This window comes from Paramisgurnus dabryanus, chromosome 9 (assembly GCF_030506205.2).
Source record: "Paramisgurnus dabryanus chromosome 9, PD_genome_1.1, whole genome shotgun sequence".
Taxonomy (NCBI): domain Eukaryota; kingdom Metazoa; phylum Chordata; class Actinopteri; order Cypriniformes; family Cobitidae; genus Paramisgurnus; species Paramisgurnus dabryanus.
The window spans coordinates 40,030,750-40,053,341 of record NC_133345.1 but is presented as its reverse complement, the minus strand read 5'-3'; the positions used below and the strand labels follow the sequence as shown (position 1 = coordinate 40,053,341).

General features: G+C 38.7%; 1 protein-coding gene and 1 non-coding gene across 2 annotated transcripts in view; one reads left to right on the top strand and one right to left on the bottom strand.

The window, feature by feature from the left end:
- rasa2 (RAS p21 protein activator 2) overlaps positions 1–2,210 on the top strand; it is a 57,787-nt gene extending 55,577 nt beyond the window's left edge. The window contains exon 24 of the mRNA XM_065265083.2: positions 584–2,210. Coding sequence (XP_065121155.1) covers positions 584–614 — 31 coding nt within the window. The 3' untranslated portion in view covers positions 615–2,210. The remainder of the gene's footprint in view (positions 1–583) is intronic.
- Positions 2,211–16,279: 14,069 nt separating this feature from the next.
- On the bottom strand, positions 16,280–20,716 carry LOC135732874 (uncharacterized). The gene is made up of 3 exons (XR_012337284.1): positions 20,562–20,716; positions 17,791–17,933; positions 16,280–16,458 (listed from the first exon to the last, which is right to left on the bottom strand). It is a non-coding gene; the product is annotated as an uncharacterized protein (transcript).
- Between the last annotated feature and the right edge of the window lie 1,876 nt (positions 20,717–22,592).

Below are 22,592 nucleotides of genomic sequence, written 5' to 3'. Positions count from 1 at the left end.
CGGAGCCGAATGTAAACAGTGTGTGCAGTATGCAGCCCCGCATGCGCCAGTCAGAGAGAAAGAAACCCGGGCATGGCCTCGAAACCAATTTGGACAGCTGCTCCATTTATTTATTATCTGACGACGATACAGAGGTAACCGCTAAAATGTACATTTAAAAATGATTGACAGATCTGACTCAATGAAAATTAACCTACCGCCAGCCACACAATGTCACAAGCTCTCTTTGCACATTTACTTAAAATGACTCGAGACCCGATGCCGCTATTATTATACCCAAGACAGACATGAAACTTTTAGACCTCGGGTTTTTGGATCTAAGTGAACCCGTGAAGACCTCTATAGTGAGGTTAATTGTCATCATTGTAAAAATATTAGAAGAAAATTTAAAAGTATGCAAAAGAGAAACTTAACAAAGTATTTTATTGTTTTATTTTTACATTAAAAAAACATTATTTACTTTTTTTGGAAGTATCCCTATAAGGTCAAAACATTTCCCAATAATATCTTTTGAGCCATTCACTTTTGAATGATGTAGTAAAATGCAAAAAGTCTAAATTTTCTCCACTTCTATCTTTTGCAGTGAGAATCCTATAGTGGGAAAGACAGCGTAACACTTTGGCTATGGGACCAAGTAATACAGATACAGCCACACCAGCAGATGGCGCTGTGTTTGTCAACACGGAGGAGCACCGTCCAGGCAGAACCTCTGAGAACATTTAGACAACAGGTGCCAGAGTCCACACGTGACTGAATCCAGTGTCACGGCATACGTGGAAGAATTTGGCCAGTCGAGAGTCGAATGAAGTATCCGTGAGTCGCTGTCGATGGGAACATCTGAGCTCTTTCCTGTGTGTTTGTGTGCAGAGATATACATTATTTAAGATTGTTCAGTAACCTCAAGGGTCGGTTCGCACAGCAAGAAACGATTCTCAGCACCTCTTATTCATTCCTAACCAGGCTGTGAAAGTCCAGACATGGCAAATTTGTCTGAGAAATTATAGCTGCTAAAATCCTCTATGAAAGAACTCCACCTTAGATTTATTTTCTTTTTCCATCAGTTAAAGATTAACTCCGTCAAAGGGAATATTCATATTTTTATTCCTATTGTCATTATCCCTTAATGTCATTTCCTTTTTTTGTGTGTGTGTGTGTGATTTTCTGTCTGGTTGATAAAAATAATCTGCCTTATAAATTCAGTGGAGGTACGTACAGTCCCACACTTGTGTATGAATTAGGGAGTAACTCAGAAGCACTTTAGATATTTGGAAAGTTCCAGATGAGGTTGTTTTAGATACGTGGTATCAATCTTTTTTCCCAATATTGATCAGTTACATGATCAGCTCTTGTGTAATGTTCTGTAGATAGCGTCGTTCATATCCGGTAGAGTTTTACTAGCTATTTTTCTTACGCCAAAGAAGTTGTTTTGTAGGTTTTCATGACTTGAAAAGGGTATACATGTAGTTTTATAATTATAGAAATGGAAAATGAATATCTATATTTCATTGATGTACATTTTGGGGGCATCATACATTTTGATAAACCATGAAGAAAAATTTTATTCGTTTTTGTAAGCATTGTTACCCGTAACTACCGTGACAAACATTTGGATATTTTATTGTATGCTGTCTTAAGCTCTGTGCCAAAACCTAGTAAGCCAACCAACATTTTAAGGCAGGTGCATCTTTCAAGTTATTTTGCCACCATCTAGCCTTTAGTCAAAGAGAATGCAATTCCATAATACCTTGCAACAAAGTTAAAACAATTCAATATGGTAGACAAATCAAGTATAAACATACTCTTGCTTGACAAAACTTTGCTTAAACCCATTAACTGGCGCCGTCCTGTGAGCGGGACACCTGAATTTACATCAATATTTTTCATGTACATTTTAGTCTATCAAAACAAACTATATAGCATTGGAAAGGTCTAAGAATTAAGTTTCATATTTAAAATATTTTATAATACCAACGCAGTTATAATAATGCAGTGACAGTAATTTAATAATTTGTGACGAGTATGCAGCAAGCAAACCGTTGACACCTAGTGGCTGTTGTTGGTAAAACCACTAAAACCTTACTTTTTGTGATCATTTTATGTATAAAATAAATACTTTATTGAATTATTTTAATTTATTAAAATATAAAAAAAAATATTTAATATTTTCACCTCTATTTTATTAAATATAAAATATATTTTTTAATATTTTCACCTCTATATCTATATCTTTATATATATATATCTATATCTATATCTATATATATATATATCTATATATATATATATTAGGGCTGTCAAAAGATTAATCGTGATTAATCACATCTAAAATAAAAGTTTGTGTTTACATAACATATGTGTGTGTAGTGTGTATAATTAATATTTATATATAAAAACACACACAGTCATGTATATATTTAAGAAAAATTGGTTATATTTCTATATAAAATATTTATATTTCTATATAATATAAATTATATAAATGTTTATACAGTATATAAATGCAAATATTTCTTAAATATACACATGAATGTGTGTGTATTTATATATACATAATAATTATACACATTACACACACATATGTTATGTAAACACAAACTTTTATTTTAGATGTGATTAATCGCGATTAATCTTTTGACAGCCCTAAATATATATATATATATATATATATATATATATATATATATATATATATATATATATATTACTAAATTAATTAATGTTATATTAATTTAAAGGTGTACATAACTCCCCCCTCAAGAAAAGCTGCGCCAGTTAAGGGTTAACATGAAACGGTTGTTTATCCGTGCACTACTACGTGAGTAGTTTAAAAGAGTATTTGTGTGAAGCGTACGCCGCCTATGTAGACAGCAAGCAGCTCACTAAGGTTTGGAACAGAGCTACAAGTAGTCCCTTTCACACATACAGTCTTTACTGGTAATTTACTGGTAAATTGCAGTTAACATGTCATGTGTGAACAGAACCTTTCCGGTAAATCAGTGCTCCCAATTTACCAGTAAGACAGGTTGTAAGATTAACTGTAATTTGCCGGTAAGCGCTGTGTGTGAACGAAAAATATAGCATTACCGGCATTTAGATGACGTCAGACCGCGCTGACAGATCGGGCGGGCCAATCAGAAAGTTTTTTATACAGGTGACGCGGTTTCCCCCAGACTGTTTACAGACGTTTCCACACACATGTTGATTAAAAGTCGAGCACACCTGAAGTTAACATCCACATTTCTTCACCAAAGTTTAAAACAGCTTGCCATCTAATTGCCAAATTGCCGACGTCCTTAGCACACCATCTGTGAAGCCTAATGTGCAAACGCGCAGGTTCCGTTTGACGCCGCCTAACGCAATGTTGTTTGGTCACGAGCAACTTCGCGACCGCTTGCCACAGATGAGAAAACAACAAAATACGGGCCGTGGATATTAAGTCATAACCCGCCGTTTACAAATACGACACGGACGGAGCTCGCCGGCCGCGCGCCACAGGTAACTTCCGCTTTCTCTCCGAGTTTACCGGTATTTTGATACTGATGTGTGAATGATGTCTTACTGGTAAAAAGACGGAACGTCACTGCATGTGTGAACAGCACATTTTTGTATTTACTGGTAAATTAATTCTGGTAAATTCGTGGTAATTTACCAGAATTACTGTGTGAAAGAGGCTACTGTAAATTGTTTGGTGTAAAGTCACAATCACGTGTGTCATGTTTGTGATGTCACAGTTTTTCCATTGGATTGTCCTGTTATGTTCGGATAGATTACAGGTCTACACTTACAATCAATCTAGTTTGATATACGTCACAGATCTCATAAGAGAAGGGTTTTGACTTGCTGTATTGTCTTTGGAAATAATATGTCACATTGCTTTTCTGCCTATAGCGGTCTATATCAGTCATTCTCAAACTGGTTTTTTATTATACAAAAACAGGGCACAGATCTGTTCTAGTAGGGTGGAAGAGAGCACAGAAATTAAACTAAATAAAATCGATAAAAATTAAGGGCTGTCAATCGATTAAAATATTTAATCATGACATGATTGTCATGAGTTAACTCGTGATTAATTGCAATTTAAACACACATTTTTATTTGTTCTATATTTAGATTAATTTAACAGTTTTTAAATACTTTAATCAACATGTGCATGGACAGATATGGATGCTTTATGCAAATGTACGTTTATTATTAGTGAAAGAGTCAGCAAAAATTATTTTGAAAAAAAAAATCACTGCATCCATACCTTAAAATTACTGGTTAAACTAATAGATTTGGCACACACAAAGTCAAAAACAATATCAATATATGTTCAACTTTTTTCTTTGTTTTATTGTTTGATTGACATTGAGTTTTAAGATCTACTGTAATGCAAGGATCTAATATCAGATATTTTTCCCCAACAGTTAATTAATCATTTACTTAACACATAACAGATTATATTCTTGTGCAAACAGATATTTTTAAAACTGTAAGACTGTCTATGTATGCATATATCGGGGTTGCGCGCCTGTGTGCATGCCTCAGATGTGTCCGTCAGCGCAAGGAAGATCGTTTTCGAGTCTTTTCGCTCTTATTAACTCTTTTACATCAAGCAAGTCCTGCACTTGTTTTCTAATTTATGCATGTTTTAAAACTGAAAATAAAATCTGAGACGCACAAGTGGGTGAGAACACATCCTTTGTATTAGTTAAGCATCCCAGAAAATGTACAAATAAAGATCATTTAGACGTTTGCTGACCATTTACTGTCTAAGGCTGCTTCTCAATTTATTTAAAAACATGCTAGGTCAAATAGAAATTGTGCATTAATCACAAAACTAGTGTCATTAAATGAATTTACATTAACATGTTATTGATGCGTTACTTTTGACAGCCGTAATAAAATTGTACAAAAAAATAAGATAACAAAATTAAGCTTATCAATTTTTATAAGGGACATTTTTTATTGGATTAATTGTTGGATAGAAGGTGCACTCATAATTATTTACATAAACCAAAATGGTTCAAAAAGGGACAAACACAATGCTGACATTCATCAACCCAAAATGCTGGGTTGTTTAAACCAAATTTACAAAGACGCCAACATGACCAGGTTGCACGACGTGCCCTCTTCTTCAGAAACCATTAACAAGACATCACAAAGTACTCTGATTATATTAAAAGCAGGTTTAAATGTATGAATTATGAAATGCAACGTTGTATAATAAAACCAGTTGAGAAGCACTAGTTTAGATCTGCTAAAAGCTAGCTAGTATATGTGTGTTAGCATGCATTTGAAGTGTACTTAGCGTCATCTTTAATTTGACCTTTTGTATAAAAACATCTAATTCTTTGATTTAAATCATAAGGGAGTGCAAGACCTGCAAAGTGTTGATATTTGATGAAAAATCGATTGAAGTTTTTTATTTTATGCTGTCCGAATGTTCTGTTCTGAACAAATGCTAGTTAAAAAAAGGATTGTGTATGTTTTGTAAGAAGATATTTTCTTAATCAAGATTTAAAATATTTATAAAGCATTGATAAAGAGACGAACATGAACGGTTTATGCAATATTCACAATTTTCCATTCGATGTCAGAATTTATATTTGTCTAGTTCCTGTTCATTTGTCTTTTTTATGTTTTTGTAACACACTGTGACCTGAATGTTCATATGATATGTCAATGCATTGACTGAAAGGTACATGAATGTTAATGTGGTACTGTGAGGCTTCAATAGAAATGTGGTAGTGGTCACCCTTCATTCATATCCACTGTCTGTGGTAGAGACTAATTGTCACTTGAGTTCACTTAACACTGTGGTGGTACCACAGACCTCCTTTATTCATTCCTCTCGTCTTGTGTGGTTTCTGTCTACTCATTCAGTTCCACCATCATTCATCCAAGCATAAATCCATACAAACCAAACATGCAGAGAGCATTTTAACCAGCATCCAGTGGCCTTGACCCCCAAACCAGATTATCATTCCCAATATAGCACTTAGCTTAGACTCGTGTCATTCGACAGAACAATAATTCAGGCAATGTCATTGTATTCTTCAACTTTGAACTGGTACGAATCTACAATCCCCACATCTTAAATTCAGATTGTCGTTTGCTTGTGTTTCACAAACCCCATCCTGTTGAGCTCAAATGGCGTATTGGGTCAAATATATGTAAGTCTTATTGTAGTTAAATGATGCATTTCTTAAGTTATTATATTTTAGATCAATAATGTAAGTCTGTAAAACTGCTATAAATATTTGCACAAATTTGACCACTTTTTTTGTCGACCCAATTCTTCTTTATCTTCCAGCGTATTACTAACTGTACTGGACATGTTTGCTTCGTTTTGTTATTTAAATGTTTTTATACTTTTATTTTCACAACACAAGCTCACATAATTCCTCTGTTATTAGTTCTGTGGAATTAATTTGCAATAAATATATTGTTTGTGTGTGTTTTGTCATGACATCAGTAGTCTTTGCACTTTTATTGACACAGATCGGGTAAGTTGTTGGATTGGATACGAGGTCCTGTGCATGCAGTTTGGCAGCTGGTTGTAAAAATGTAAGCTACCATTGGATCTGTGCAAAACAGTAAGCGTTGTTGTCAAATATGTGCATGGTGTAACTATAAAACATCACTTGAATTGGTTTTAGATCATTAGATGTGATGTGAAACTCAGTCTCGCTGATGCGAGGGTCAAATTCTTCGGGGTCCTCTGTAAAAAAAAGCTATAAAGAAACAACAAACACAATTAAATATCAGACTTGACTCTTGAAAATTAACTCAAGTTTTACCAAAATGAAGGAAACAAACAAAAGCAGCATAGTAACAGTGAATCTCCCATGTTACGTTAGATAGACGAATTTACTGAACTGACAAAAAAACAATTAAACCTCTTCATAGCAATAAATATCTTGAATATGAAAGAGCAAATATGAGTGAGTTCCATCACTGTAAAAAATAATACCTAGATCTAACTTATAATTAAAACTGCAAGCAGTGATGGAAGGGCCCTCGCACACCTGACACCGCCACGCCGTGGCATGAGAAGAATTAAAGGGAACAGTAGTAAATAGGCATTTAAGCATGTAAACATAGGTGAACCATTTAAAAGTGTAGTATAATGTGCCACATTTCCTGTTGCTAATTACAAATGACAGCGAGGTAGCATCGTGTAAGATAGCATGAGAGAGAGAGAGAGAGTGAGTGAGTGAGTGTGTGTGTGTATCAGTGACTACATGTAAATATTGGCACGTAGATGTGTTCTGTCCAGGACTCTTATCAATCATGTGAAGTTTGGGACAAATCTGACATTGCATTATCATTGTAAACATGTTACTTCCTGTTACCAGCTGGTGGCGCTATGACCGTAACTGACTATTGGCATCATAAGTGACTATCAGTGATGGGAGTAACGCGTTACTGTAACTCCACTATTTTTTTAAATCAAGTAACGCAATTACAATTACTGAAATTTAAATGAGTTCGTTACGCGCGTTACTCTATTTTGTAAAAAATAGACAAGACATATCTGACGTCGCAGGACTGTAGTTGGCGGCGCAATAATTCATTACACTTCATCATAGCTGACAGTGCATATAGAATGAACATGAAAAATCTAAACGGGACAACATACCTTTGTTTAAAAATTGTGCGCAAGTCATAATCCATCCGGTCTCATGTTTGTAAATTATCTTCACCAAGCAATCGCAGTATGACATCAACTTGCATTTGTAGTCCACTAAGGTAATAAATCTAAGAAATGATCATATATTCTTAGATGTTTACATCGGCTTCATGGAAGAGAACGATCCGCGATTGTTGTTTCCACTAAAATATTCACACTGCGGTGTACACCCGTGTTAAAACTCCATAGTATGTGTGAGCTCGCTTTTAGTTTTAGTTTCAGTCTCTCCGTATCCGAACAAAAAATCCACTCGCTCTGTGTCCATCTGACAAAACAATCCACTCGCTCTGTGTCCGTCCGACATAACAATCCACGTAGCCTACTCCGTTTTCTGAATAAATATCTTCCTTTAATCCTGTGTATCATTTAAATCCAACAGAAAACAAACAATATATGACCAAAGAGCGCAGTCCCTGTTGCAAGCTTTACAAGCTGTGTTCCAATTCAAGTGCTGCACCCTACTAAGCATGCAATAAAAGGTGAGCACTTGCCCATTCAAGGCGCTCAGAAGTTCGCGAAGAGAACTGAAATGAGACGGTCTAACCTTCGGAGGACCCATAATTTGCCTCATCTGCTGCACACGCATCGTGCCTGTCAGCAGGACACAGCGGAGACGTTTCTAACTTATTAAAATAAATATGAAATCAGAAAAATTATAATTTATTTTAGAAAATTTGACATGTTGACACAATTGTCTCCAAATTTTTAAAGAGACACTACACAATTTTAACACATTTTATATTTTTGTAAACATGCAGAATATTTGTCTAAATGGTCTAAATGATATACATAAATAAACTAAGTTTAAATATTAAGATAATTTCTTTTCTACATTAATGTAGATGTGTTCAGTCCAGGACTCTTATTAATCATGTGAAGTTAGGGAAAGATCGGACATTGCATAATCAGTGTAAACATGTCACTTCCTGTTGTCAGCTGGTGGCGCTATAACCATAAGTGACTATTGACATGTAGATGTGTTCAGTCCAGGACTCTTATTAATCATGTGAAGTTTGGGACAGATCAGACATTGCATAATCAGTGTAAACATGTCACTTCCTGTTGTCAGCTGGTGGCGCTATAACCATAAGTGACTATTGACATGTAGATGTGTTCAGTCCAGGACTCTTATTAATCATGTGAAGTTAGGGAAAGATCGGACATTGCATAATCAGTATAAACATGTCACTTCCTGTTGCCAGCTGGTGGCGCTATAACCATAAGTGACTATTGACATGTAGATGTGTTCACTCCAGGACTCTTATTAATCATGTGAAGTTTGGGACAGATCAGACATTGGATAATCATTGTAAACATGTCACTTCCTGTTGCCAGCTGGTGGCGCTATAACCATAAGTGACTATTGACATGTAGATGTGTTCAGGTCATGACTCTTAGCAATCATGTGAAGTTTGGGACAGATCGGACACTGTATGCCTGAGTTCCAGGAACCTGTTTCATAGCGAAACATCAAACTTTGGCTGGCCGAAACAGACACAAATGTTAATATAGAATCAAATCCTTCGCAATTTAGCATCACAAAGGCCTTAAGATGACACTCGCCAAATATGATGATGATCCGACGAAAACTGTAGGAGGAGTTAGTTAAAGTATGACTGCTGGAAATGAGAAAAACTGAGCCAAAATCTGAGAAATAATTCAAAATAGCTGACTTCCTGTTTGGTTTAGGGCATTGCTCCAAGAGACTTTTTTGTAGGGCTTGTAATAATACATGAGCATACCGAAATTCGTACATGTAAGTTAAACACAGTCCAAGGGCTGCTTCATTCAATATTTGAAAGTGGCGCTAAAACATGTTCCTTCAGGTTGCCAGCTGGTGGCGCTATGGCTATAAATGAAAATTGTTATGTAGATGTGTTCAGGTCAGGACTCTTAGCAATCATGTGAAATTTGGGACAGATCGGACACTGTATGCATGAGTTCCAGGAACCTGTTTCATAGCGAAACATCAAACTTTGGCTGGCCGAAACAGACACAAATTTTAATATAGAATCAAATCCTTCGCAATTTAGCATCACAAAGGCCTTAAGATGACTCTCACCAAATATGAAGATGATCCGACGAAAACTGTAGGAGGAGTTAGTTAAAGTATGACGCCTGAAAATGACAAAAACTGCGCCCAAATCACAAAAATAACTCAAAATAGCTGACTTCCTGTTTGGTTTACGGCTTCGCTCCAAGAGACTTTTTTGTAGGTCTTGTCATGCTACAGACGCGTACCGAATTTCGTAATTGTACGTCAAACACAGTCCGAGGGCTGCTTCGTTGAAAATTTGTAGGTGGCGCTATAGAGCCATTTTCTCACGCCTAATTCTAAAGCATACACCACATGTAAATTTTCATCACTCTTGACATCTGTGCAAAATTTCATGAGTTTTCGAGTATGTTTAGGCCCTCTAAAGTCCCGCTGAAGTCGGAGAAAAAGAAAAAAAATAATAATAATAACTCCTTGAAGAACAATAGGGTCCTCACACCCCGGTGTGCTCGGGCCCTAAAAAGTGAGGCAAGTGATTGCATGGGAAGTTTTAGGTTGAGTCAACTTGCAACCTTTTTTAAGTATAATAAACATTGTAATATTACTTAATACAAATGCAACAAAATTAAGTTTAGTTAACTAATAGTTGTAGTACTATTTTTTTTGTTTAATTAACTTTTCTTGGTACAGGTAACTTTTTATGATTTGTTGTTGTTTCCATAAACATTGATTTAGACTTCATATTTCTGTGAGATGAGGACATGAATTGTTTGTTCTAACAATACGCCCACCCAATTTCGTTTTGGGCAGCTGTAAAGCGCGACATACTTCAGTATGCAGTCTATGCACAAGCATCAGCCTTCTAAACAATGGTAACTACAAAACTCAAAAGAAGAAACAGAAACTCTTCCAAATTTCGAAGATAAATGAACATTCAAAACTAACAAGTCTTTCTTTTTAGATAAAAAAAACCCCATAAAATAGAGCAGGGGTTTTCAACTACTCTTCTTCGGGGGCTAGATTTTAAAATTGTAAAAGTGAAGAGGGCCAAACTCCTATTTTTTTACTTTTACCATATATATATATATATATATATATATATATATATATATATATATATATATATATATATATATATATATATATATATATGTGTGTGTGTGTGTGTGTGTGTGTGTGTGTGTGTGTGTGTGTGCGCGTGCGTGTGTGCGTGCGTGTTGTTGTTGCATTTCATTTTATGCAACTGTTTAACTTTCATTAATTGTTACATGTCAAGTATTCACAACATATAGCCAGTTTTCTCCTAATGACTAAAATTGCACTACATGTTTTCTTTTTAAAATATTTTATAGATATATCTAAACGCTTAGGTTACTCACGTAACCCCGGTTCCCTGAGATAACGGGAACGAAGCATTGCGTCAGTTAGCTGACGCTATGGGGGAAACTCCTGTTTACTCCGTGACTGAAGCCTATTGGTTAACGTCTGTACAAAGTACAGACCAATGACGTTTGAACCCGCGCGCGGGAGGAACGCGTCCCTATATAAGCGCGGTTCAATCGTCAGGAGCTCATTATATTCGACTGAAGCGCGCAGCCGAATAACACTCGCTGCGTAGACGTTTGTAGCACGGCAAGAGACGCAATGCTTCGTTCCCGTTATTTCAGGGAACCGGGGTTACGTGAGTAACCTAAGCGTTCCCTTTCAATACGGTTCACTTCGCATTGCGTCAGTTAGCTGACGCTATGGGGGAACGTAATCCCATCACGCCGTGCATACACAACGTACTGAAGTGCCTTACCGGAGAGACACTGCGTGTGGCCCTATACCCGGCATATTCACAGCTTTAAAAGCAAATGTGTAAGCACCATATAAATTGTTGACGCGCACACGGTGGGGTTTTAAACGCACCGGGGGCACATAACATAGCACAAGACGGCGAGGTACCGAGCGCGCCGCGGCTGTGCGAGATAAGTAAATTCAGAGTCACGTTGGTGAGCTCGCTGAGCGCACCGTGGTGTACACATAAAACGCATGAGCGTGCATGATTGAGCCGAGAGAACCTGCGCTCGTAGGGCAGGGACGTCTAAGCTGTACAATCTGACAACGTAGACGGCGAAGACCAGCCGGCCGCGTAGCAGATATCAAATATAGATATAGATACCCCTGTAGACCAAGTTCATGAAGAAGCCAAACTCGCACAGAGTGGGCTCTATATAGGACATAGCTCATAGAGGGGCGTGAGCCAGTGCGATTGTTTCAACGATCCATCTAAATAACCACTGTTAGCAACAGACATACGTAGTGAGTGATCTGCGCAGCTCACGAACGGCCGGTCTGACTATAATATGCGGCAGAACGGTTCGTAACGTGGGATTATACAGATACCACAATAGTGTGAACCCAGGTGCACCCTCGAGCGCATCGGGATGCATATAGGTAGTATTATAGTGCACAGATCGGTGAGCTTTCCAAGCGCGCCGTAAATGTGTATTGACTATAAATTGCACGGGCACAGGTGAACACTTGAATACATCGTGAATGCATATAGCTGAATCAGAGTGTTATAATGCACAGGCCGGCAAGATTCTCGAGCGCGCCGTCATGTGTTCTGATAATAAATTGTGCGCACACGGGTGAACTCTTCAGTGCACCGTGAATGCGTATAGATAAATCAGTGCACAGAACGCGCCGTGAATGTGTACAGATATGATTGATGAACGTAACGGTGGGCACCCAACGCACCGTGAACGTACACAGATGAACAACAATGTATGTGTCACAAAGCATAACACAGCTGTGTATACAGGTGAGCTTTCCCAAGCGCATCTTATTGTATACCAAAATGTTATAGCGTGTACATGTGAGCTTCTCTAAGCGCACGGTGGACGCATATAATTAAAAACCATATCGTGCATACAGGTGAGCTAATGGGCGCACCTTTAATGCAACAAACCTCAGTAGTGCGCGAAGCAGGGATGTCGAAGCTGTAAACTGACAACGTGGACGGCGGGGACCAGCCGGCCGTGTCACAATTGTCAATGAGAAACCTCTAAGACCATGCCCATGCTCTAAGACAAGTGAGCATAATTGTCACGGGAGGTGATAACGTCAACGATCCATAAATAGCCTGTATTGACAGGTGCTCTAGTGAGTGATCTGTGACGCAGATGAACAGCTGATCGTCTGATGTACGTCAGACGTATGTGTCATACAGGACCTTGGACAGTTCCAGAGCGCTGTGCCTCGGGCACCGTCCGCATCTGAGAAATGACAGGCTTATGAATAAAGTGAATGGCCAGCCGTAAAAGCATGGTTCGCTGTTACCGCCGCCGTCCGCATCTGAGAGATGACAGGCTTGTGAATTAAATGAATGGTCGGTCGTAAAAGCGTGGTTCGCTGTTATCACGGCCACATAGATATAGGTAGGGGAGAGAGCCGCCGTGCCTCTGTAGTGAGGAGAAAAGTGTTCCACCGGCGATTCGCGGGGGGTTTTGACTTTCAAATGTCACTAGACAGAATGGATCAGACTTTGCATAAGGACGCCTCGTGAAAGGGGTCCTAGCAGCTTGTGTCAATGTGTCATAAGGCACGTAATGTAGGTCGTGTCCCACGGATGCCATCTCCGCACGCCCATCGTAATGGGTTAATATTGGTAGTTAAGCATGAGATGCGTATCACTCTGATTGAACATAGCTTATAAAGCGATGCAATGAGTTTATAAAGGAGATGACTCGTCAGCTTGTTCAGGGGGCGAGATCTCAGTCTGGTTCGGTAAATAATGAAACCACCGTAGATTGCCCGACCGCATTATCACAATAACACGGTCGAGAGTGCTGCAGTGCTAAATCATCCTCTTAATGTACCGTATTCACAGTACAAGGTGATTTATATGAGACAAACGGCGTTCCACGCGCCGAAGGCTGATTGCCGTCGTAAAGCGTGTTCAACCCACAGCAAATGCTGGGCTAGCTCGTAATGACAGCACTTCATGCAACCGTGTGTAACTTAAGCAAGCTTCCCGGCCGTCAGCTCGGGGCGGGACCTTTGCTTAGTCAAACTGAAGTGGACTTATGAACAGAATGCCACGATATTCAGCTTTCTGAGGCTCGTTAGAGGGGTACGTGTGCCCGTCTTAAACGAGATGCCGCGCGCGTCTGACTGTGCGCGCGCTTTAAGCTTTGAAACTTATTGTGGCGGGTAGCAAGCTCACTTGAGGTTGATATTACCCTTAATATCTCCGAGTATTGGAGCGGAGGTGTGAGCGTCTTCGGATCCGCTAATATAAATCAGCTATATGGCCGAAAAACGTCATAAACCGCTTGGCTGTAAGCCTTTGAGTGGCCGTCCGGAGAGGGCGCGATTCAAACGCTTGGAGCCATGCAAAAGTCTGAGGCTGTCCTTCCTCTAGGAAGAGAGAATAACAGCCGTAAGACCGTGCTCGTTTGCGCCATCAGCATCGTAGCGGAGAAACTGAGGTGGGCTGCGAGCGAATTTGGCAGAAAGGTGTTAGAGACACCGTACAGTCGTGGGGTGTCAATACACAGTATATGGCCAAACCGGGGTTTTTTCGGCTAGCGTCGATAGAATTATGGACAGCGGGCCGTGTGTGCGTATTACTGATTGCTTGTCAGTAAGGCGATAAAGTGTTTAGAGACACCGTACAACCGTGGGTGTCAAAACACAGTATAGTAAGCACGGAAATTACTCTTTTTAGAGGAATTAAATACCGTTCGCCACTATAGTGAGGTCGCATAGCCGACAGTATTACACAGTATGTTTGGATAAACAGCACACAGAAAACATTTCAGGGCAGTCCAGCCGAGGCGCGACATAACCCCTTTTCTCCCAGACATGTTCGTTCTCTGTTGATGCAGCTGTGCTGCGGAGACCAGAGCTCAGCCGTTCAGGTGCACAAGCCTCAGTAGTGACGGTGACCGAACGGCTCACGGAGCAGGGTAGTATGTCTAGGTGGTTTAATGTCAGACTGAACCCATCGCAGAGAGGAAGTCTGCCGTGAGGCCCGCGGTTTTGCCGTTTATTAAAAGGGCAGAAAAACCGGGTATATATATAAGAATGTACCAATATTCAGCGCACTGATATAGGACGGGACTGAATAAAGGGAGGTATTCGGGCCTCAGTATATTATAAACAAATTCGTTCTGCCTCTGATTCCGTCTAAACCAGAGAGAAATTACCAGGCAGACAAAGAATGAGCTATCTGAAGTGAGATCGGCTCAGGCCAGTAAAGCTCTATAATAAGTGTTTTAGCGCTCCAATAGAGGCGTGTCCGCCTTATCGAGCAGACGAATGAGATCGTGCCGCTCCAGGAGGGGAGGGGCATGAAGCTCTCTTATAATGAGTGTTCTTGGTGCTCCAATAGCGGCGAATCGGCCCTATCGAGCAGACGAATGAGATCGCGCCGCTCCAGGAGGGGAGGGGCATGAAGCTCTGTAATCGTTGAACACTGGACAGCTGCATTTAGAGGCAGCGAGCCGTAATACCGCGTGCTAGCTAAGCCGTTAAGAGACCTCACCACTGTGGGGAAAGGAGCGAGGGACTCCGCGAGCGTGGAGCACGAGTGGCTGTGCTATGACAGAGACAGGGGCAGACCGCCCGTGTTTGCTTGTCGTATGCATCTATCCAGGTCTACGGTTCCCCGCTTGTTCATCTCAACAAGAGAGGAACGGCAGAGGGGAGCAGCAACACAGACAGAACAGCCATGCGTCGTGACGGTATCACCCGATGCACTCGGGGGATTAATATATGTGCCAGAGATCTCGCCACTGAATTTGAGAGGAGCGAAGGGACTCTGTAAGCATGAACGGTTGCGGTGTGACAGAACACAGGGGGGGTTAGTCCGTGTGTGCTTGTCTATGCATCCATCTAGTCTCATGGCTCGCCGTGTGTTCATCCCGGCGAGAGAGGAACAGCAGGGGGAGCACGAAACATGGATAAGACAACCAAAGCATAAGCGCGGTCCCGGCGTGGGAGGTGCCAGACCGGTAACGCGCTCGGAGGAAATTCATAGCAGAGAGGCTCACCGAGCCGCTGTGCTGGACGCTATTACAACAGCGCCTGCTCTTTTAGCTTATAGCTTTATATTAAAAATATTGATCTTACCGGGCGGCCGCAGGGGAGACCTCGTCAGGCGTGTGTCCGCTGCACAGGGCTCGTACCACGGCAAGCGAAGGCTATCTTCGGTTCTCGGCCGGAAAGCGGCAGGGGAAGACGCTAGACCTGGACTCTGCTATCTTCGGTTCTCAGCCGGAAAACGGCAGGGGAAGACGCTAGGCCTGGACTCCGCTGCAGGGCTTTTGTCAACGGCGAGGTAAGGCTTCTTCTTTTTCTTCGGAGCAGCGAGAGGTTCGCGCTGAAGGAGAAAATAATGAGCTCCTGACGATTGAACCGCGCTTATATAGGGACGCGTTCCTCCCGCGCGCGGGTTCAAACGTCATTGGTCTGTACTTTGTACAGACGTTAACCAATAGGCTTCAGTCACGGAGTAAACAGGAGTTTCCCCCATAGCGTCAGCTAACTGACGCAATGCGAAGTGAACCGTATTGAAAGGGAACTCATTGTTTTGGTATGTGGTATAATTCTCACTGTCAGACTGATATGATCCTGTTTTCCTACTGTAAACCTGTTGGCAATATTTGACATTGTTTTGAAAATAAGTCCTTTGTTTATATGTCCAACCTTGATTTTATTTCTCAGCAGATGAAGTGGATTATGACGGCTATTGATGATCTACCCAGGGGGTGTCATCTCAATCCACAGAAGATTACTACAAGATAATGCAAAGTGGATCATAACTCAAATGTAATATAGTACATGCCATTTGTGGTGCAAAATTTAAATACAAAAGGTCCTAATATGTACAATTAATTACAGACATTTGGTACCAATATACATCTTTGAGATACGAATGGGTATCTTTAAGGTAATAATGTGTATTTTTGAGGTACAAATGTTTTGAGAACATATGATCTTACAGTACACATTCAATGAGTACAAGTGTTTACACATTTTGATTAATAAAACACTTAAAACCCTACTTACTGTCCCTTTAAATATACAACCATGCTGTATTTAAATCATTAAAAATGCAAGCCCTAAAAATACAAAGCATTAAAATTCAAGCATGATTAATATAATGAATTTTTTTTCAAGTGTATAATTCAACAGGCTGTTTTTTTCCAAAAAATGTATGTCATTGTTTTTCTTCCATGGTTTTTAGTGATCTGTTAAGTGCCAAAATGGACCAAATAATAAATAAATAAAACAATAAATTTATATATAAAGCCCATTTGATTCATGAAATATGTTTGAGCCTTGTGACGCAATATGTAAGAATGTTAGGATCAGAGGAACTGTCATGTACAAGATAACAACAAAAACAAACATTTCATTTTTTTTCCTCACACAGACCTATTTTTGACCCTCAAAATATTTGAATATGTAAGTTTTGTGAACTATTTCTGGTGATGTATAGCACTGTTTGGGTTAGACAGTTTTGGTCATGAAAGGTAAAAGTGAGGAGCGCTAGTCATTTTAATATTATTTTTAAGTCCCAGCCTAGAATAATGGTCCATATAGTGATGTTAATTAATATAATGGTATTTTTGTGTACAGAAATTACAATTGTTTATGACATGTTATTAAAGGCAGATGCTGGATAGTGCCAAAACGACTTTACTGAAACCACATTTCTAAATTGCATTACAGATAAAGCTGTTATTCCTGTGCTATTTCAGAGTCTGAGGTTTTCTCATGGAAATTAGTTTTAGAAATGTGTTTATTTGGAGGTGTCTCTGTGTACTTTGGCCATTTGAGCTGACTACATTTAATTTAGTTTTGGTTCGTGACAAAGGACTATATTCTTATTTCTAAAATGGATGGAAATTAATCCTCATTGAAACTTCCTGAAGCATGTAAAAATGTCTTATAGTTAACTCTGAAATCAAATGAAACTCACTATAAAAACAGTGCAGATATCAGTAGTCTTGTGCACTGAAACAACACAATGCTGTAAATTAGTTTTTGTTTTTGTCTTGTACTGTGTACAATAAATGTAAGCACTATAATTTGACTTTATCTTCATGATGATGTCACTTACGATAATTCCTGATGTGTATCCTGTGACACTGACGCTTTCTGTCCGTGTACTGGTGTAGATTCCCAACACAGCAATGACCAACGACAGACTTAACATCCCTGAGACCAGCCATCGAGCTTTCCTTTTCTTCATCAGAACACTGTCTGAGAGAGAGAGAGAACATATCTATTAACAAGCCTACTAAAACTGAAACACACTCACACACATTAACAAGATATAAAAACATAATGTTTGTATCTGCATGTTCTCTAACATAGATGCATGTGCTGCCAACATCTGCCTGAACATCTGAACATCATCTGAACATCATTTGAACACTTGCTTATTTAACATGGTCAGTCCAAACTCATTTTCTACAGGGAATACTTCTCCTTCATCTGCACATTCCCACATGTAAGACTTTATGCTGACTTTTATTCTGTTTGGCAGTTTGGCTAAATTGAAATTATAACTAACTACTGATAATCTCTTTGTACCTTTCTGGGCGAAAATCAAGAGGCAAATATATGTTGTAAAAGTATTTTAAAGTATTACACAATTAAAAATGATTTGGGTGAAAATTCTGATATATGTTGATCAACAATGTATATTCCTTTATCAAATGAAACAATGATAATAAAAAATTTAACTAGCTGTAGTTTAGCTATTTATTTTTAACAATAAATTACCAAGTTTTATATAGCAGAAATATTGTTGCTCTAGTAAATTTGATGGTTTAAAGTGCACCTATTTCATTGCTAAAAACAACGTTATTTTGTGTATTTGGTATAGTACAATGTGTTCGCTTGGTTTATGGTTCAAAAACACATTATTTTCCAAATACCATGCATTTTTGTAGCTCCAGGGCGGCTATGAAAACTTAGGCAGCTGACCTGTTGCCTCGCTGCCTCATGAGGCAATGACTTCGGAGGCATGAAGGCATCTAAGAGAAAGGCTTTCGGACACACTTCAAAGGCAGTGTGTTTGAAATCTAAACAGAGAGCGCCTTTGTGATAACTAATCACATATTTAAAAACTACAATACTAATTTCTTGCTAGAAATGCAATTAAAAGGTGTAAAAAGTGAAAATATTCATTTATTTACATTAAATTTTTGCTCCAGCTGCTTTCTTGGCCGCCATTTTTTTTCCGAACTTGACCAGGCTCGACCAATCACATTCCCCATGCGTGCACACACATAGAATTGTGGGACAAGATCTCAGGAGTCAGGAAGTAAACCTAACATTGGATTGGGACATGCCTTGATGCCTTCCTGCCTTGGAAAGCTGCCACAGAAGGAATCAATTTAGAGTTTTCGGACGCAGCCCAGATTTCACTCTCTTCCTGAAACGCACGGATTTGAAAAGCTCTGTGTCCCTGATTGGCCAGCTAATCTGTATGTTGTGATTGGCCTGAATACTTATGACGTCACCTAGAAATGTGACACTCCTTACCATGTTTGAAAGATTGCTAACATGAGTTAATTTACAGGCTGTGAGTCCAAAGCGGAAAGAATTATGATAATGTCGGTCTTGTCTACATCACCAATCCCAGGAAGTAAACTGTTCCCTACAATCTGTGTGTTTTTTGTAGGTCAAGAAAATTGCATATTTGCATATTGTTAAATACACACACCAAAGGAAATTTAAAAACGGGAATCAGACAATAGGTGCTCTTTAAGGGTTTGGTGCACATCTGGGGCACGTTCAATCTCACACCGGTGCGCAACGTTTTGCTACGGTTTCCGGGTTGAACGACATGTTTCCTGGAAACGGTGTGCAACGGAATGCAACAGGTTTTAGAAGCGTTTTCTCTTGTTTGGTGGGTGTGTCAGAAATGTCGGCCCAATCAGCGGCAAGATGTATAAAACCACGCGGTAGTAAAGAGACAGCTCCCTCAATGGGTTCGAGTTGGAATGTTATATTTCATTCTGGACGGCAAGGTCAGTGACTGTAACATCGAGGGTATTTTACAGTATTAAACACACATTCATAACGATTTCATCAGGCTTTAGAAACAATTAAAAAAGAACACAAAGAATGGCCTCTCAGCTACCGTAGTTGCAACTCTTGCGTCATCACAACAGGGTGTTCAATGCATCACCGTTTCTGTTTAATAAACGTTGTGCAACGTTTTGTCGGGGCCAGAAACCACTTATGGTTGAGGACTTTTCAGCAGGTATGCTTTAATATCAAAATAAGAACTTTTAATAAAGAACTTTTACTTATTTTTTTCATAGCACTATTTGTCGAGGATAAATGTTATTTTAATTTTTTAAATTTATTTTAAAAGTTTTTTTTCTTTTCATTTTTGCAAAGCAGCGTCACATTATTAAATAAATATATATTATTAAATAAATAGACAGTAAGGAAGAAAAATATCAAATACATAATATTAATGTTTTTATTATAAATATATGTGCAAACACAAAGCGGAAAACATCTTTTCTTTTACTTTATCTTTAAGAAATGTAAGTTGTTAACTGAAATATGAGTTATATCACACTTATGAAAACAAACGATTATTTTTAGATGTCTGCAATTATGTTATCCAGATATGAACATTATATTTATTACAAACATTAGTTTATCATAAGTTTGGTTTTGGTTTATGCAAAAAACGTTTATTTCGTTTTTGTAAAACAATTGTATTTACACTTAGCCTATTTGCATCAGATTTCTGTAGGCTACCTCTGTCTGGAGAGGTAGTAATTTTAGTTTATAAAAATACTACAATAAAAAGATTGTCCAGTTGTAATCTATTAAAATGCGTTTAAAATCTCACACACTTACCTGTGACAATGAGTGCAGGAGCGGCGTTGTGCCGGTTCAGTGTTTCCTGTGTCTGCATCTGCGTCCACACAAGCTCACTCACTGATTTCACTGTGCGCGTAACCGACACTGCTCTTGCTTTTATACTCCTGCATGCCGCGCGCTCAGGGGAATTCACGCGTCTATGAAAACACGAAACTTCAAGTGGACATCAAAGTTACCGAGGCGACTTATGACACTTTTTATTACTTGAGTGATATCTTCCAAACAAAACGATTCACAATACTGTTACGTTAATGTCATTTTAGTTTGAATGCGCAAAACACAATTGAATATTTAACCTTTTAACTAAATGTTTGAAACCACCATACAAAACTAATTTTTCAGCATATAAATTGTTGGACATATCATAGAGATCCAAAACTAATGATATCTTTACAGAAGAAAAAAATCATAATATGACGTTAATGCCCAATTAATGCCCACTTGATCTTGGGTTGGATGTGCATGACATTTAATTGTACTGAAAGCTGTTCCATCAATGCAAGACTTCAAAAAATTCAGTTCAAAATTTTACACAGACTGCATTATTCTGTGTCCCCTATGTGTGATGGATGTCAAGTTACAGAGGGAACTTTATCTCATGCTTTTTCTTCTTGCCTGAAAGTCCAGAAATTCTGGGAAGCTTCTCTTGGTATTCAGTGGCATATGATCATACTCTTCCTCTTGAAATGCAATTGGCCCTTTTTGGCTACTCTGATACAGCTTCCTCTGATAACCTATGCATATTAAAGAGGAATAACATTGTTTGCCCTACCAATATGTTTGCTTAATTCATTGTTATGAAATGGATAGCAATTTATGCCTACATAAAGTGACATTTTGTGGTGTGCTATTCTTACTGTAAATAGTTTTCTAAGATGCATACTTATATGCATCAAAGCATCCTAACACCATAACCTCTTGAACTTAAAGGTGGATCCTACCAATCCTTAAATGGTCAAAGGCAAAATGTTAAAGTACTTGAAACTCCACAAAACAAGCCCAAAAGTGCTCCGTAAATCTGTCGTGTTTAATTTCTTTTTATGCTTATCTAACGTTTGTTTGTAATTCCCCAGCATCTCTTCTTTTTTTATACCATCTTTCATGAGAGGAGGCACCTCAATGAAAACATTGCATAGAAATATTATAAATGATTTATAAATGAAGATTTATGAATACATGAAAACAAAATATTCTCTAGCTTATAACAACAAAAAAGAATATTTATATTAATCTGTTTGTTTGAAGTTTCAGTGCCTGAATGTTGCCATTTTAAAAGACCCTGATATTCGCAGGTTTACCACAATCACACTATAGGTGATCCGTAAATGTATACTTGGATATTGTGAAGTACACTTTATTTTACACAGAGACATGAATATCGCATTGAGTCTGGTCAATAACTATGGTTTGTTAATGGTATACAGCACAACTACTGAGCTTCTATGTATCACAACACCCACAGCTGACTATTACTAAGTGTACATAGTTGACACATCATACAGACCTTTGCAGTCAAGTCACAAACCCAGTGTATTTGGCTATAGCCTAATACCAGATACTAGATTCAGATTTCCATTGTTTATGGGGTATCATCAGTGGTGGACTCCCTGGTGGAGTGCAGCAATCATTAAGGCTGAGGATGAATCGGCTCTGACTGGGTCCTCTGGGATCTTGTCTCTCACAGTAACACCACAAGAGCCTGCATGATTCTTTGGTTTCCAGAAAATAATCATTGACAACCTGAGGAGGGTTAGGAGATATTTAATTCAGCCCCTGCCCCAATCAAAATGACCACCTTAGATAAAAGGTTTTAACATTGGATGGAAAGCAAGTTAGGTGTTTATGAGAGTACGGGGAATTATTATTTTTTTTACTGCGGTTTGGGTATACCTGGAGCGCCAATGAACTTTCTGCTATGTTTTTATTTGATTTTATTACTACCATGTGGCTCTTGTGAAGTTTTGTGTGGTATCAATCATTTCTGTGGTTTCAATAAATGTGTCTCAC